Here is a 19,062-nt window from a genome sequence, read left to right on the forward strand (position 1 = left end):
CAATTGCCACAAACTCATGAACCCCAACATCTAACCACTGCTTCTGGGATCCATCTGCTTCCTAAAGCCTCATCAGACCAACTGTCAGCCCTTGGGCTCCTATCAGGAAAACCAAACTATCACCCCTCTTCTGACAGCAGCACATCAGTGGCTTGTTTCATTCAGACAGTGTTCACCTCAGCTCTAGCTCTCAGTCCTCACAGGGATAAAGCTTTCCCCATGAACTCACACTCGCATAAATTCAACCTGGTTTATTCCAAATATCACATAAATTAAACACATTTCCCATGAATATTGCAAATACACATGAAATGAACACTGCAATTTTTAAAAAAAGTTTTGGCTTTGTTTATGCAACAAGAAGTGCCAAATGTGGTTAGAACATGAACTTCTCCTGTATTTACTAGATACAAAAAGGTGCAGATTAATAATTTATATTTATACATATGTACACACTCCATTTCATTTCTAGCTTTAAAACAGTAAAAAATGGTTTCAAGTTTATCTACATTAAACATACTCATTTACATCTGGTCAGAAGCCCCAGATAAGAGTTGATACAATCATTTCACAACTGCAAAATTAAGGCGCTACCAAAATACCAGTTCCACTAGTGTAAAATGTAACAGGAATAGAGTGTACAGCTTTCTATTTATCAATTTAAAAGTGGACTGGAGAAGAAGGAAAAAGGAGCAGTAAGAAACATGACAAGTTCTACAGGTTAGAAGTACAAAGAGATCTCGATGACTATCAAATGAACATATTAAAATACAGTAGATAAAAGGCCTCAGTGGCAAACAATTAGTATGCTTCTGAAAGACAAAAAAGGTTAAAATATATATATATATATCATTTCGTAGCTTGAAATTTTACAGGTGAACAACAGGTGTAGAGGTAGAGGGATTTTTTTTTTCTTTTTGGCCTCTTTATGGTGTATAAAGAAGGGCCACATTCACCACAGTGAAAAGACTCATCATATATCCCAGCATCCTTGCTTGGACAGCAAGCAAGAAAAGTGTAATGAGCTAGAAAGGCAACAAATCCTGTCTATCTCTTCCAGGAGCTCAGCTCCAATGCTTCCACATGTACCTTGGCAACAAGTTACACCTAAGCACAGACTGGCTGTAACGTGGACATTTCCTCTAGAGAGCAACGAGACAGCTTTTCCCATGAGGTACTACTGGATGCTGCAGATATTATATGGCAGAGGTGATTTGGTAAAAATGAAACTGGTACTTCCCCTTAAAAAGCAAGTACCACAGGGCAGTGGTGATTTTATCTATTTATTAAAGCTTTGCTATTTGATCAGCATTCAATGTTTTGGAAGAAATGTCAGCTTTGGGCTGCTAATATTATTATTTGCATCCATACACAGACAATTCCTTTGTTGTTATCCTTTATCCAAAACATCAGCCACTGAAATATTCACAAACTGCTTTAAACCTTGACTAAAAAAAAATCCCTCTACAGTTCAGCTTTCTTTTCAGTAACAATCACTCTATTAACTATGCAGGCCTTCATGAACACAGTAATGTCATTTCCCATGTAGAATGTCTTTACACATTACAGAACAGCAGTAAACAACCTCTCATTTCATAGGGTTTTCTGTCAGAAGTACCTCAAAAGTAGATATCTTGAAAAAATCACTTTTGCAGAGAAGAATATTAACATTAACATTTACTGAGGCAAAGCTAAGAAGACACTAACTAGCACCTTGATAATTTTTTTTTTTTCTTAAATGCACTCCTATCTGTAAAATTAAGCACATATAAGATCAGGGACCAGCAATATACAAATACCATCAGCATCCTCTTCCAGCTAAACTAGTAACACTCAAAACTAGGCCAGACACACAAACAAGCAAGATTAATGAGTCTTGGAGAAATCCACAGCATGGAAAGGAATGGGAAGAACAGGAAGCTAAACAGAAAGGATTGCAAGATCAAATACAGTCCATCTTCTGGTCCAAGAATTAGTTTGTGAAATCACCCTTCAGTAGCTCAGCTGACAGTCGGCTGAAGACCTACTGACTTCTGACATTTCCTCCCCACAAACACAACAATTCCTTATACTTCAGTGAATTCCTCTTCATCATCTTCAAATCCTGGAGGAAATGCATTCAACTTGAATTTTGAGTATTTTGGTGGTGGTAGCAGAACTTGCAGAAGGCTACTGTAGAGGTTATGACATCATTGGTTGTACATTATGCACTTCACAATTCAGAGAATACACTTACAAACCACTTAAATAGAAAAGGCGTGTTCAAGGTAGAGGCAGTTACAGTACATTCAGGGTATGTTACAGAAACCATTTGTGGTAGCCGTTTGCTGAAAGGAAAAAAAACGGAATTCTTGTTTCCCAGACCACAGAGGTTATAACTACAATACCCAAAGAGAGCAGGTAATATATCCCAATCACTGCATTTTAATGCAGTTTTCTTCCAGAATTCATGTACAAAGTGGAAAAAAAAAAGTTTAAATACCTCTTCATTGACAAATAAGGAGAAAAGAACTAAAAAAGAAACCAGGCACTTTGACCATTTAGGTAAGCAGCCATTTCTTCTTACCAGACTTCTGCACATGAACAAGTCTTTACATTGGTCTTGCTATGCTTGCAGCACATGGAGATTCAAGTCAACTTTTTTTCCCTGTTGGTAGTATCAGTTCTAGTTATACGAAACGATGCCAATTGAATTGGTAACACTGAGTTATTTCATTGGCAGTTGAGCATATGTTGATCATTTGACTGACAAGCGATCAATTTAACAGCTATCAAAGTTAGATATTAACAAAACAATACATAAAAAAATAATCAAAGAGACAAATGAAGTTTAACACCTGACTGAAGCTTGCATTGAGACGTGCCTTTATAGGTTCGGTTTGTGACTCCTTTCATGGCGTTACTGTGGGCTGATTTCCATCACATACAGCAACTGGTACTAAACTACAATACTTTCGGTTTGAAACACGTTCAGTAGAGACCACCCCAAGGTAACAGGAGGTCAGCATGACACTGCAGGAAGGAGGGAGATGGAAACCTCCCCACTTTTCATCCTCGCTGGTTCCACTGGCAGAGCAGGTGTTCAGAGTAAACTGCAGCATGCCTCCCTCGTACTTGGGGTGAAATCATTATTTCACAGCAGTGTTTATTATACTTTAGTGAGTGGCTAGGTTTGAATTTAGCAGTAAGACTGGCTAGGATTACTTTGGGTTTTCTCTTTAAAGAAACCTAAGTATGTATTTCCAAACATTTTGTATATACTTATTCTGCTACAACATGTAAATCACAAAGGAGGGATTACCTAAGGCTACCAAATAGTGTGCTTATTCAGTAGCTATTATTCTTTCAGATAAACATCCTCAGATGCCTTGACTACAAATGGTTTCACCTGTTTTTTCCCTCAAACTGTTATTTGCTGAAAAGAGAGAGAGGGAGAGTGGGAGATGTGGGTGTATGACAGACTGCTTTCCAATTCACTAACAGAGAGTACTGTTGGTTATAGTCCTTGTGCATACTTCTGCTGGGCAGCTTCTGTTCACTACCTTCAAGAAAGTCTAGGAAACACCTCTTCAATCCACTGTCCAGTTTCCTCTTCCTACTGAGTGAAAATTCAGACCACATGCAGGCCAATGGCACTACTCTAGTACTTAACTCTCTTGGCTAGAAACATCAATTCTATCAAAGTACTATGAAGCAAATATCCACATCCATCAGCTACATTCTAAATGTAGCACAGCTCTGCAGAGGCTCCATTTTCACCAGGACAACATGAGAGTGTGCAAGGTTTGGTGAATACACAGGTAAAAAACCGATGCAATCGATGGATTCAGGACGCAGTCAGAAAGGGCTGTTCCTTCTTGAAGGAATCTTTAAAAAATACAAAAAACAACCCCTCCACTTTTGCCCTCCCCCAGAACAACCTGTCATGAGATGTTTTTGGTGCCCACTCACAACACAAGTCCATGTTATCTGGGTCTTTTGCGAGTCACAAATATCAGTACGCGCCGGATGGCGATGAGACGATCCTTCAGGGAGGTCATAGCCAGTATAGCCAGCTGAGCTCTGTTTTCCAGAGGCAACACTGCCAAGAGCCACCAGTACCAGGCAGGACCACTGGGGTTGCTCTGCAAAAGGATGGAAAAACATGCAGTTATGTATTCACCAGCCCAGCCCCATGAAGAACATAACCATCCTCCTCACTTTCTATTTGCTAAGAAAGTCACCACAAAACAAGGAAGAAGTGAACACTTATTTGCAGGTGTTCTCTTTACCTTATACACCATTAAGATTTATCTCTTCAGCTACCAAATTACACAGGTATATTGTTTACCATGCTTCATGCCAACAGACCAAAACTGGGTAAATAAGAGTCTAGAATAAAGAGTCTATAAACCACAGCAACAATTTGTCAGAAAACAGTCTAGTGTTAAAATTATGTGTAGAATAAGGCTGCATAAGTAGGCAGGTGTTATTACCTGTGGCTCTGGTTCTTTTCCTGGCATAGATCCAAAATGATTGAGAATTTGCACTTTCATATTGTCTTTAAGTGAAGTGAACCAGGCAACAGCTTGATCATAGACTGAATCATGAAGGCGGACAAGTTCTTCATACTCGGGTCCTTCAACCTTGTTGTTAAAAGAAGGGAGATGGAACAAAACAGGTTTGATACCATGGAGTCCATATGCTTCCCCAGAAGCAAATGAAGCAAAATAATGCAGTGACTACAGCTGTTCAAATGTCCTTATGTAAACCAACTGTGCCTAAGTCTCAGATTTCAAACCTTTGATGCTGGAGGCTCTTTACCCTCCCCTAGGTGTGCTGAAGTGATATTTCTTGGAACAGTAACTGCCTCACTAGTATCCATTCCTAAATGCTGGCATAATAGAAGAATATGCTCTCTAACCCTGGGACATATTTATAATCTCAAACCCACAGCCTCGAGTCCCTGTCACAGAATGACCTCTGGACAGTGGTACATCATCTGGCAAAACAAAACAAACACTACTGCCACCGAGCACAGAGACGGGGGGCTACAGCACTTCAGAGACCAGCACTATTTTATAGAAGTGGTAAGGCCATGGTAGGACAGCCAAGGAGAAGGAGGAGGGTAGACACCCGAGCAGGCAGGAAGCAGGGAAAGTGATGCTTTCCCAATACCAGAAACAGTCATGAAGAAACACCCTCATTGAAGCAGAGTGTTTTAGTTGCACAGGCCTACTATTAGCTATTAGGGAAAAAAAAAAGCATAAGCAAAAACCACTACAAATTGGTGATTTGTGGAGTTTTTTTGGGGGTTTTGATTCTGGATTTTTTGCGGGGTTTTTTCCCCCTTTAACATGTGCACATCACATAGGTGATTTCACTTATGCTACCCACTCAGGTACACATCTGATCCACCTGCTCTAGACGCCCTTCACAATCAAGGAGAAGCAGTTCTAGAGAACAATTAATCTCATCTTAAGATAAGTATTTCAGAGCTTATCAAACAGGTAGCTCTGGACTAAGATTTTTGACCATCAGACATATGGATGTAGGGCACTGAACAGACACCAGTCTCCAGTGTGAGACAAGGTGAATCTCACTCTAATTATGAAGAGGCGGATCTCTGGCACCATCTATAAACAATGCCTGCATACCTGAGTTCCACTGCTCTTCACTAGGGACTTAAACAGAGCACAACCCTCACTCTGAACAGATTGCCTATTCCAGCCTTTCACAGGCAGAGGCACCTCCATGAGCTCAACCTTTCCTGCCCTAGCAAACAACCGCATCACCCTACACAGGTTAAACAGCACTGCTAAGGCTTTATAGACTTTCACTTCAACTGTGAGAGTACTCTAGAGCTGTATGACAGAACTGACTTCATCAATCAGCAGGAGATTACTGCTAAGCTCCATGTTAACAGCTACCAAGGTATTATAGACACAGCCTAAAGATGATCCAGAAAGCATGGCCAAAAATTCAACTTTTGGTCAACACCTATCACAAACACCTGCCTTGAAGCAGCTTTGCTAAGAGGACTTGCTTTTAAAATCTACTTCCCTCTCTGCATTTCTCTCTTCTCAGTCAGCTCTAATGGATGCTCGTACAGGGCATGGTTAACTACGTGTCCCTAAGAACTCATTTTAAGAGCAGACTCCCACATTTACCTGAGGACCTGTTCTGTAAATGAGAACTTGGAGGACATATGAAGTGTGCCAACTGTCTGTTCAGTGCAAAAGAACACTCAGTTCTCTACCAACAGGAGCATGTGCTTTTAGAAGGCTTTAAATTCTGTACCAGTTTTAAAATGTTACTCTGACCTCACCTACACACCATGACCTCAGCATCCTGGAAGCTACTTTGAGATCCATGAAAAGAGTGTAACACTTTAAGCAGAGATAATTATAAGGGAAGAAAGGAAGAAAGGGAAAGAAGATACAAAGTTTGTTCCATGGTTTTTAAAACAGAGCTTTAGTGAATTTGTAATGATATTGGCTTAAAAATAATGCACAGCTAGCTTGAAATGCAACAAGGAAAGGCTATTTAAGTGAATCCAGCAATACATGGGTATGAATAACTTTGCACCATAGATCACCTTTTTATCTTCAAGATACTCGATGTTTGCTGTGTTATATCCATCTCGCTGGCCATGGCTTAAGACCCTAAAACGACGGACACCAACTGTATCAACAACTGAGCGTCCATCAGGAAAAAACTTTACGTCCCTGATCTCTAATATACAGCCATGATCTGCAAATCTGAAATGACAGAAGGGCATAAAAGTGGAAGTCATCAATAAGTGTTTATAGACATCAGGACAAATACTGGGCCTAATTCACCATTTCTTAGTTGAAAGAGGATTCTGCTTTGGTGACAATACATTTCTGCTTTTTCACATAAGCCACACAACCCCCACCCTTTCTGCCTTCCCTCAGAGGACCTGGGCAGCAGCATTTGCAGGGCAGGTTTATGGGGTGGGAGGGTTGGAAAAGGACAGGAAACTAAATGAAGCATGTTTCATGCTGGGAGTTGCCAGCTGCTGGTGGCAAATTCATCTGGTTTGCAAAGAAAACAAGATGGGTAAAGATACCGTAAGGAAAGTACAGAAAGTGAGGAACAAATGCATGGCTGTGAGGGCTATCCCCCTACTCCAAGGTGTAAGCAGAAGACTGCAGGCTTTAGAAGAAAAAAGTTTTCCATATAACAAGTCTTTTCTTGCATTTGTTTCCTTTAAAAAAAAGGTCAAATCAAACTCAAAATATCCTCTTCAAAAAACACTTTTATACCCACTATATTGAAAGTCGTAGTGCGTTTTAATCACACCCTGGAAACAGGCACGAAATTAACTTTTACTTTATCAAGCTTACCTAACTCTACCTTTGTGGTGCAGTGATTTCACTACAGAGGCTGATTGCACAATGACTCTTCACCACAATACATTTGCAGGTCTACAACTCAGCCTACTGTTAAGCAGGAGAAAGCACTGTATCTAGTCTCAATCTCAAGATACCAAACTCTACAGGGTCTGATAAATTCTCAATCATGGAAATGCTTGTTTTACTAGGGCTTGGTCATTTCTTACAATGGAGTGATGAAGAAATGACTCCTGTTTCTGCTCTACCAGAAATCATGGGTTTGGGAGGGGTGGGGAACAACTGTTCTCTCCCAGCCAGTGTACAGGAAAAAATCAGGAAGAGCAGGAGGAGCAGAGCTGCACACAGCTAAGTCCTGGTACTCTACCAACAGGACTGATTAATAAAAGCAAGTCTGTTAGTTTGTTATAGCAATATTACACTATACACTATTTAAACAGCTACATAACTATTGTTTTCAATTAACGATTTTAGTAATATTCATACTGGATTTTGAAATTAATACAGAAGTGATTTTGTCTTTTTTGTCCTTATAGGGGTTACTTTTGGGTAGACGGGGACCTGAATCAGAGAGACAAGAAAGCACCTGGAGACAGGCATAAAATGTGCTGACAACATTAAGAGCTTATATTCTTTTACCAATTATAAGTTAAAATGGAGACATAAACCAGAGGAAGGTAATGAACTAAACATGCTCTGTCACTGTGTTTTTAAAGGGAGGTATGTATCCATGTCTCAGCAGATGAGGCAAAACAAGTTTCCCTGCTTCTTGTATTCCCAAGTTGATTTCGCAATTTTGAATAAACAGAAGAACTTCTTTACTTGTGTAAGAAGCTGGAACAGCCTTGGCAGGTGTCTGCAGATTAAGGTTTCCTGCACTTCAGCTGTTTATTTAAGTCATCATGCTCAAAAAGTTTCATTATTTCAGTAACTCAAAACAGACATGACTTAGAAATTTAACCATACTGTTAATTTTAAAATATCCTTCATGATGCTATTTAATAAACCAATTATTGCGTTTTGGGGATTGTAATGCCATGGCTCTCTGTATTACTGTACCTGATTCCAAATAAATTTGGCTCTTCCACAAGCCTGCAGGGATGTAAGGAGAGTTATCACCGAAGTCCTAGGGTAATTCTGTCCTCACTCTCACAAGTATTCGCTTTCAGAAAATTGATAATAGACCTGAAAGGGCCTGTGGAACATCAGCGGCTGCTGGAGTCTGAACTCCACTGAGTGCAGTACTGACAGCATGCCCAATGGCATTGCAGCACAGCCACGGCTGACTGGAAGTTGCAGCATCTCCTGTATTCTTACAGCTACCTTACTGTCCAGTCTGGGAGAAAAATAACATTTCCCTCCCCCCAAGAAGCATGGAGTGGACAAGGAAAGGCTGCCAAGCCTCAGTAATGACTGACCCCTTCTCAGCTCCAGTGATGATCACATACAAAAATGTTGTTCCTGAGGATGTCTGTCTGATATGTTCCTAAAAATTCCCATGTTCATCATCCATTCTACAGCCTGCTAATGCAGCTTCTGAAGTCAGCAACTATTGCATCTCATAAGGCAAACCTCTCAAGATCACCTCATGCTTCTCCCATGAGCATGGTCTCAAAACCCCATTATCTATAAACACTTAAACTTGAAGGCTTTAGTAGAATCAGAGGATAGCTTTGTGTTGTAAGGGACCTTTAATCTAGTCAGCCTCTGCATAGGGAGCTGGAAACACATCAGTGTCAGAATTCACAGAAGTGAATGAAAGGTATGATCATATAGAAAGACAATGTAACCCACTCACTGCAGATAATTTAGACATTACAACACAGCAGTAAAGACAAACATTCAAATTCAACATCCAGCAGCAAAACAGACTTCTCAGCCAAGTGTATACTTTGTCTCATTACAATGATACCACTCTTTCAGGAAAGCTATGGGAGGTCTGAATGTTTTGTGTTATTTTTGTTTTGTTTCTTTTTAAACTGAGTAGACAGAAGGGGAACCTTACCCAGACAGTCAGTTTTCACTGGAACAAACAGGCCAGCAAGCTTTCCAAACACGCAGCCAATTAAATGCTATTTTTGGAGTCTGTAGTAACAGGATGAGTTGCATTCTTGCTATTAACCAACAGGGGAGTAATAAAATTACTTCTTTGTGTAAAAAGGAATGTTTAAAGTTCAAAACTAAGAAGTAAGCAACTTTAGTATTGGTTCATACAGGACTGGAAGGAACCACAGTGGTTTGGGGAGACAAGTATACTGTGCTGCAGTATTCCATTAGCTCACAGCAGCCTCTGCAACAACAGGACATTCTCAGCTCATCTCCTTACCCTTTTAATTCATCAGCTAAGCACATGCCAAACTGCTTGGTACCAGTTTCCATGCATCTTCTTATCATTAGGCGATAGCGAGGTTCAAAGACATGGAGTGGACAAGGGATGGTAGGAAAGGCCATGGTGCATACGAAGATGGGAACATCTTTATTCAAACTGTAAGAAAATTGTTAAAAAAAAAAAAATCACCTTTTTTTCTGGGTGCTGCTATATTCAGAATATATCCTTAATAGAAGACAAATGGCTTCCTTAGACTCTATCTTTGTAAATGCCTATCTCTTTGAGGTTTGCAATTTTCACAAGACAAACAATATTTCAGGACTCTTTTCCTTAGTACATTAAGTAAACAATCCCTCTAACCTACTTCCATAAAGGAAAAAAGTCAAGAAACAGCCAATTTCCCACAAACATGCACAGTGATACATCTTATACACATGGCAAGATTTTGGTGACAACTTTTCACAGTAATAAAGTACTTAAGACCCAGCCATGTTCAAAGCAAGATGGCAGAGAATCCCCAAAATCAGTAAACCCCTTTGATTTAAAAGCCATTAATCTACTTTTTTTTTTCAGGATTAACTGCATGTTTTGTTTTACTTCTTAGCTGAGTTATAGCATAACATTCGCAAGTCACTGACAAAACTGGATCCTTGAACTTTTCCTGACCTGAAGTATAACCCATTGATAATTTAAACTCTACTCCCAGAAAACCCCCACTGTAACTTCTGAAGCTATTATGTTGTTTCATAGGAAAAAGCAATTATCTTTAAGAATTTTGTTTTGCCTCTCCACCATCCAAGAACATTGTTACTTGTTCATCTGCAACATACACATCAAAAATACAAAACATCTGGCAGGTTCATTTACAAATTCATTCCTTTGGTGCATTTTCATAAGCAAATTAATCTCCTTCAGTAATTTAGACTGAAGAAGAATTTAGAATTTTTTGTAACAGCTGTCAGTAATATAAAGAGAGCCTACTTTGACAATTCCTTCATTTCTTCATCATAAACCTTCTTCCTTTCAGATAATTCCTCTGGCAAGTAACGGACTATCAGCTCTTCTGTAAGGACGGTCTTCTTGTAAGTTCTGCTTGCCAGAAACTACAAGGAACAGTCATCTCTTAAGTCTGGTAACAAGAAAACAAGTAACATCTCTTCCTCCCAGCCCATTCTTCCCTGAGGCCCAAGTGCACATTAGTTAGGACTGTACAGATTCCTTACCCTTTTAAGCTTCCAGGCACCAAAGCTTCCACTTCAGCCTGTGTGGTTCACTCCACTGTCCTTTTAACCCCATCCCCTTTTTTGGCAAAGCTGTACTAGCAGGAAGAAAAGGCAGTCCATCCTCACTTTTGCAAAGATACATGCATCTTTTCCATCTACAGCTGTCAGCTTACTGGCAAGAAGCACTACAAATGGGATACCTTATGTCTGCTGCTGACAAGTGTTGATCAAGGAGTGACCATTCCTCACATACCACAGTTTCCACACAAACAGGAAATTTGGTATGAACACAGCTATGGAGGGGTTCCCCAGGCATGAGCCTGATGTGATACTGGAAGCCTCCATTTCCCTAAGAACCAGGTAAACCACCTGTATTCCAATGAATCCCAAATATATCCTTGAGTAAATGAGGTCTGTACACAGCTTGATGTTGTCAGTACTGTCTTGTTCTGCTTTCAAGGAATCATAGAAGTTTGAGTAGGAAAGGTTCTTTAAATGTCATCTAGTCCAACACCTTCAGTGAGCAGGGACATTTTCAAATGGATCAGATTGCTCAGAGCCCCCCATCCAACATGACCTGTAATGTTTCCAGCGATGGAGAATCTGCCAACTCTGTGGGCAACCTCTTCCAGCTTTTCATCACCCTCATGGTAAAAAATTTCTTACTTACACCTAATATCTTTAAATCAACTCTCTTTCACTTTAAAAGCATTGTCCCTTTACTAAAATGCCTGTCCCTATCTTTTTACAAACCCCCTTGAAGTACTGTAAGGCCAAGAGCAGGTCTTCCCAGAGCCTTCTCCTCACCAGGCTGAACAACCACAACTCTCAGCCTTTCTTCACAGGAGAGGTGCTCCAGCCCCAGATCACATTCATGGCCCTTCTCTGGACTTGCTGCACCCCTGTGCTGGGGACCCAGAGCTGGGTGCAACATTCCAGGTGGGTCTCACCAGAGAGGAGTAGAGGGACAGAATCCTGTCCCCTACCCTGCTGGCCACACTGCTTTGAATGCAGCTCACAAGCAGAGCACAGAAAATCTCCACAGAGATGTTTTCAGAAGAACACAAGTTTGTGCAGTTTTGTTAACTGGGGCAAGGACATACTTACTTCTGACAGCTTTTCCTTGCAGAGTGGGCAGAGTGGATTATGGTCAAGGCAACGCTCAAGGCATTTGAGGCAAAAGGTGTGTCCACAGGGTGTGGTAACAGGTTCGTAGAACAACCTTAACATGAAAACATAGAGCAGAAAAGCTAAGCTGGAAACAAAAACAATTCCCAATGTGTGGAGAGGAAAGAGTCCTAACTCTTTCTTTCTTTTCTGCTATTGTATAAAGCACAGGTGACAGGCATTACCCAAGGATACAAAAAAGGTTTTCCTTTTCACAAGTGGTAAACAATGGAGAACTGCATACATAATGGAGAAAACCACATCTGTAAAGATTCACCAGATGTAAGGTTCAGCAAAAAGTAACAGAATAATGACTTAGACATTCTCTGGCAGGTTTCTCTTCTTACACCACGATAACTTTTTTCAGAAGCTAGAGAGGCTTTGTTATGTTAATGCCAGGTCAACACAGTCATACCTCATGCAGAGGGAACACTCAAAGTCCGACGCATCCACCAGAGTTGTCGGTATTTCACCTGAAGTGTCAGTGGTGTTTTCGGGTAAAACATCTCCATCTAAGTAGTCAAGAAGATTATTATAGTAAAGATGTAAGCATTACTGTATTTTCCAATGTTCTTTGCACTGTTAACTTTTCCATAAAAAACCTGATTTTTGTCTTTTCTTTTCTGAAGCTTTGTTTCTAACAAACATACCTCCTCATCTAAGTTTTAGATTTTTTGGCAGGAGATCTTTTGGAGAGCAGAGGATGATGTCTGTGGCCAGAGAATACACTTTAGAGCTGAATATCCATTATTTGCTCCTCCAAAAATGATTGTTTTGTGGGTTTTTCTAAGCTAGTTTTTAAAATATTCTGCTATTGCTTTCCCATCACCACCCCCACATCAGCCAGGCCAGATGTTTTGAAGTACATTAAGTCCAGAATTTAATTTGTTTACACACAGTCAAAATATTTCATCACTGTTTATTATAGATTTCTCAGCAGGGGTAATTTTTCTTACAAATATAAAAAGGCTTAGATTTTTCTAGACTAGGCTGTTCTAGAAATCCCAAATTTCAGACAGCTTAAAAGTTAAAAGGACTACTGGAGCTGCATTAGCTAACACAGCTTTTACTAGCTCAACAATCTGCAGAGAGGCAAAACACTTCACTTAAAATTCTACACAGACTGATTTTTGGGGGTGGTTTATACCTCTGGGTTAAACTAACTTCGAGGGTATGCACTTCAAACTTCACAGCAGCATTATTTAGGCTCAAAAGCTATCAGCTCCAGATTCTGTTGACATTTAAACAAGAAAATCCTGCAACTTCTTTCACAATTTGCATCTTTGTGATGAGTTGAAGGAGAGCCATGACTGCTGCTTCCACATATTTTTTATTAACCAAATTCTTAATCATTTAAAAGCTCAGCTTTTTATGTGAAGTTAAAATACTAGGATGCTTTGTTAAAGAGTAACTTATGCTCAGCATCTGGTTTATCTCCAGCACCGACAGGATAGGTGGTGTGTGGCCTACAAAGAAAAACAGTGCTATCTTTAACCTACATCTCACATGTTAGCATTTAGTAATTGCAAGAACCTGGCTGAGTTAATTCTGCAAATAGTAACATGGCACTGGGACCTAGAACACACCAGAAATTAGTGCTTATGGGTAAAACATGATCTCTGGCCTTCCCTGTGAAGATACAGGTGGGTCAGATTTCACAATCTATTTACTAAGTCTGCAGTTCACAGGCAAGTACAGGTTTTCTTTCCTCCATAATAACATGATCAGAAACTGGCCATATATATATATATATATATATATCTTTTGTAGAGGTCAAAGACAGACAGCTGTACTTGAAAACATTGTAACATTTTCAGGCACAAATCAAACTCCTGGAAGTGTGAGTTTTGTTTTTTTTCATAAAGGGAAAAAATTCACACCAGCACAGCAACATTTTCAAAGTCTATGTTAACCAATTATTACACTACTCAGTAAAGTATTGCCTTCAGCATTTTTAGCCCTGAGTATTAAAGCCACTCTGGAGGTCTTTGTTAGAAGCTTGAGAAGCATACAAATTTTAAGCACAGCTATCAAGTAACAGAAAACTGGGTAGTGGGGGCTTATTACGCTTGAAAAGGCTTCTTTGTTTGCTTGGAAAATTTCATGTAAAGTTGCATGTGACCGTTTCTAATGCCAGTTAAAGATTAGTTTCTGGGCTTACTTAATCTTTCAATCATATAGAAAGACAATGAAGTTCAGCTATAGCTGAGACCTAGAAAATGGAAATGGCACTACCAACAAGAAGATTAAGTGCAAATGGATTACCCACACATTACATTGGAAATGGCCCATCTGAGAATGAAAAATACAGTTTTCAGTCAGTGAACTTAAACTGCTCTGGAATAGGGTAAATAGGTTGTTAGAGCAGAAACAGACACACCAGAGAACAAAATATTACCCCAATTCCTGTAGGGAATGTTTTATTGACCCCTATGAAAAAGGGAAGAGTAAAATCGTTTACAGTTTTTCAGTATATGCAAGAGAAATCCCTTTTCTAAGCCATAACACAAACCTTTTTTAAGAATCTTACTGGGGACATCCAAACTCTGCAAATCCCTCATATCATTGGACAGCTTTCTTTTTAAGCCAACTCCAGGTAAACTGGAGAGAATAGCTCCCAAAGACTTCTGGTTGTCATCAAAGTAGAGATCCAGAACATGATGGGTAACAGAAGAATCAGTGCTTCTGAATACATCAGATTCTTGGGACGGGGTTTTTGTTAACCTGAACACAGTATCCTAGAAAAATAAGAAGTTATATACAGCATGAGACAATTTTGGTTTGCTTTTATCTATTAGTTTTATCAGCAATAGATAATTTTTCCCACAAGGAGCCTAGCAATGGAGAAAGGTCTGTATCAAAGGTCACTTCCCAATTGCATGAAGTAGGGCCAGGTCTCTCCCTACAGCTCCTGTCTCTAGAAATTATGTTCCTGTCATACTAGTATCTTCAGTAGAAAAAACCACTATCACAACTGACCCCCACATGAAGGCATCACATTGTTTTCTGAAGAAAAAGGTTCACTCTCTTAATTTTCTGAGGAAGTACATCCCAATAAGAGATCCAACAGCAATGGAAAGAACAGGCTTATCATGAAAGTAAGTGCCTACTCAGGTGCAGACAAAGACAATGGCACACAGATCAGAAAGATCCATATATTATTTTTGGTATTTTTATGTTTAACACTTTTTGCTTTACCTTTGAGGACCCAGCAACAGAGTTATCTTCCACAGCTGACTGAGTGTTTATGCTACTCAGAAATGCAGGTTTCAATCTTGTATGGGATGTTCGACTAGAGAAAGGTGCTGTTAGACTATCATGCACATTTTCAAAGGCTGGGAAAAACATCTCACACATTATCTAGTCAATTGGAGAGAAAAAAAAAAGGTAATAATTACAACATAGATATTTATGTTTATGTGAACACAGATGCACAAACTTCACAGTTTCTAGCTTGCAACATCCAAGACATCCTGCACTCCCCAATGCCCAGGGGAAACCTGGATAGCAGCACCCACCACAACCACAGTCACATTCCAAGGTGCTCTTCTGGTGCCCATCTCCCTTACCAAAGGATCCTGCTCCCCAATAGCAACAAGGGCAGCAGTTTGTTGCATCCTTCTCCTGATCCTACCCATCTCCATTTTGATCCTGCCTCCAGAACTCTTCAGACCATGCTTTCCCATCAAAACCAGTAAACAAAGATGTGTTTAAACATTTCTTGTGTTCTTCATCCATCTCCTCCATCCTCAAGCAGATTTAACCCCTAACTTAAAGCCTGCTCCTCTTCTCACCAGTCTACACCAAGCATCTCGCCAAATCCTCACCTCATTTTTATAAAAAGCTGCCTGTGTGGATGGTCACAGAGAACCTGATGATGGGCTGTTAGCACTTAATGTGTCTGACTCCCCATAAGGAATAAAATGCTACAAAGGCTGCAGGATTTTTCCAGCACAGGGCAGCACACAGCTTCCTCTCCTCAAACCTCTGCCACTTCCCACATAAAAGTCATTTTTTGATGGGTACTAAAATTAGCAGCCTCAAGCCTACGCAGTGAAATTCACAAATATATAATCCCTCTGGATGAGGCATCAACCAAAACCAAGAGGTGCCTCACAATAAAAAGGTTTATTGGATAATCTCCTGAATCAAACTATTCTTTCTTTGGGTGTTTACTATCACCTGAAATACCATGAATTTTACTTGGTTGTGGGATTAAAAGCAACACAATGGCCAAACAGTCAGTAAATACATTTTATACCTTTTGGGCTTCTTTCTTCATTGAGCTCCATTCAGGATTTAAGGCAACACAATAAAGAAATTCCTTCAATGCTTCCTCAGTCCTTTCCAATCCAGACAGAGCTTTTGCTTTCACATAATGGCCCTGTTCACACAAAGGAAATGTACAATTCTAGAGATCATTTCTGAAGTGGCAGCAATACATCTGAAAACAAACCTGAAAGTCCAAGTCGTTCTACATATGAAGAACAAGATGCTTTTCAGGTAACAACCTCTTTGACAGGTGCGATTGAAAGAAATTCAGTCCCTTCTGGTGAAAAAAGATTCCCCAGGAACTCTCTGCTGCATCATCCCTTGCCAAAGGCACGGCTCATTTCCTTAGAGAAGAGCTGGGAATAAGGAGGGGTTTTTCCCCCCAGGGGCAAAGTCTGCTACACATCCCACTGTGCTTGGATACACCAGAGAACAGTTTCACATACCAGGACAAACTTAAAAAGTAAGACATCTGCACAGAAAAGGCTGTGGCAGAGGGCAGCCTGGAAGCGTCAACTGAGACACTTCATGAGAGTCACTTCTCCTAGATGTCTTATTAGGACAGAGATCATTTTTCACCTGTGGTTTTGGCCCAAAATCATCATGAATTTAGGGCAAAATATCAATACTTAACCTGAAGCATTTTAGCCCACCCTACCTCTCCCGTGTGTTCTGGACTAACACATCCATGGCCAACAGCTATGGTACCCAGCTTGGGAATAAATCCTACTTTACTTGTTACTAGTAGCAAGAGTGGAATGCTTTGCCTCTGAACTTACCTGCAAATATCAAACTACAGTTCTAATCTGACTACAGAAATTACTTCCTTCACAATGAAAAGAAACTAAGTGTGCATTTAAACATTTCCCCCTTGGTTATTAGACAGAAGCATGCTCTACAAGTCCACCCCTGACCCATGTGCACATCTCTGGGCTGTACTGAAAGTACAGCTTCACACATCTGAGAGACTGGCTAGATACGCAGATCCACTTTTCTCGCTTCATAATAATATTGAAAGATCCAGTATCACACAATCTTCCTCAGCAGGTAACTCCCTCATTCTTTCAATACTGCTGTCCAAGCTGAGACCTGTTAAGATCTTTACCATTGCACTGGAATTGGAAGAAGGAAGCTTATGCCAAAAGCAAGCAGCAAGTGCTGCATAGGCCAGGCTAATTAACATAATTATCATTTGGTGACCTGTACAAGAAGTCTCAGTATACATCAATTCTCTCCAGGTGAGATACATTTTTCTTTTCCTCAATGCAGCAAGATGAGAGATACTGTGAGGCCTGACCCTGACCTTCTTACCTGGATGCTTGCACAGCCTCCATATAAACTTTTACATGCCTGTCATCACTGCCAGCATCACTCACTGGGGAGCCTACAGGCTTGCTCAGACTCGTCCTTCGAGGCCCTTAGAGCAATGTCCTTATCTGACCTGCAAGGGAGAACTGAGGTGGGCTGTCCACAGACGAAGCACCTAAAGATCCAACACCAGAAGTTAGGCCCAGGGACTAGAGGGCCCCTGTCCTTCAGAGACTACCACTGCCACCTTCCCTTTCCTGTTTTCATATACCCCTGACAAGCATCAGACTGAAAGGGAGATCCAAGCAGTACCATGAGTAGCAGGCAGGAGGGCAGTTCTGTCTGCCTCTAAATAAAAACACAACTGGAAAACTCTCCCTGCCCTACAGAGCCTGGTTTTCACAGCAACTGAAAAGAAACTAACTTATCTATAGCTCCAGTGACTATTGCATGCCAAGGAATTTCACCAGTAACTCAGCAAGCCACTACATCTGTTATCAATAAGCCAAAAGAAGATACTGGTAGGTGAACACCCAGGAATTACTCCCAGAATTAAGTTTAATTTTATGCTGGTTTTTTTTTTTTTTTTTTTAACTACACAGCACATGTTTGAGCTAATCTCTGCCACTGGATGAGATGCTGCAATGCACAAAACAAAGCAGATGCCTAGAACTCCTGGAGAACATGGATTCTGGGTCAGCACAGCTTATGTTGATGGCCTCACAAACATGAAAGCACAAGTGAAGTACGTCTGAGACACTGCTGGTTACGCCATGATGACAAATTTCATTTTCAATTAACATTCTTCAGATATGTGATTAATGAAACCTTTATCCACCTACGACTGACACACATCACATTTCCATGGATTCAGGCAAACAGAAGACACTTCAAGAAAATATCTGAACGTGCATTATTAATTTTTCTCCCTCTGCACAGAAATCCAGCCAGCATCACCCAAGATGGGATTCCTGACTTGAGAAATTATCCAAGACAGAGAAGCAAACTGGATGCAGGGGAAGATTATGAACTGCCTTGCAACATGAAAGGTTTTAATGCGTGACAGCATAGATAGCCTTCAGAGAAAATTACCTAACTTGACAGAGACTTGATGTTTCAGACAGCACCTCTCTGCCTGCCCTGCATCACCCTGACTGGGAATGGAGCACTAGATGCATAGCCCTGCTTGCTCAGGCGGGAGGCCAAGGCATTTATGCAACACCTCCTTAGTCTCCACAGGAAGACAATGTCTGCCTAAAATCCTTCCCCAATTCCCCACGCTGTGCTCTCCCCAGTAAGCAGCCAGAGGCTTTATCTGCTCAAACCTGTGCTGCAGTTTTGCTGCTGACAGGAGAGACTGATTGCAGGAGTAATCCTAGGTGAGGTGAACTGCTGAACACTCAGTCCA

At 40.5% G+C, this 19,062-nt stretch overlaps 1 protein-coding gene across 1 annotated transcript in view; it reads right to left on the minus strand.

Moving 5' to 3' along the window:
• Positions 1-236: 236 nt before the first annotated feature.
• LONRF2 (LON peptidase N-terminal domain and ring finger 2) overlaps positions 237-19,062 on the minus strand; it is a 33,949-nt gene continuing 15,123 nt past the window's right edge. Inside the window, exons 3-12 of the mRNA XM_063149790.1 lie at positions 16,336-16,458; positions 15,273-15,434; positions 14,587-14,812; positions 12,490-12,586; positions 12,015-12,129; positions 10,666-10,787; positions 9,682-9,840; positions 6,578-6,740; positions 4,476-4,625; positions 237-4,124 (exon numbers count right to left, since the gene is read on the minus strand). Coding sequence (XP_063005860.1) covers positions 3,966-4,124; positions 4,476-4,625; positions 6,578-6,740; positions 9,682-9,840; positions 10,666-10,787; positions 12,015-12,129; positions 12,490-12,586; positions 14,587-14,812; positions 15,273-15,434; positions 16,336-16,458 — 1,476 coding nt within the window. The 3' untranslated portion in view covers positions 237-3,965. The remainder of the gene's footprint in view (positions 4,125-4,475; positions 4,626-6,577; positions 6,741-9,681; positions 9,841-10,665; positions 10,788-12,014; positions 12,130-12,489; positions 12,587-14,586; positions 14,813-15,272; positions 15,435-16,335; positions 16,459-19,062) is intronic.

The sequence above is a fragment of the Melospiza melodia genome, chromosome 2 (assembly GCF_035770615.1).
Source record: "Melospiza melodia melodia isolate bMelMel2 chromosome 2, bMelMel2.pri, whole genome shotgun sequence".
Classification (NCBI taxonomy): domain Eukaryota; kingdom Metazoa; phylum Chordata; class Aves; order Passeriformes; family Passerellidae; genus Melospiza; species Melospiza melodia.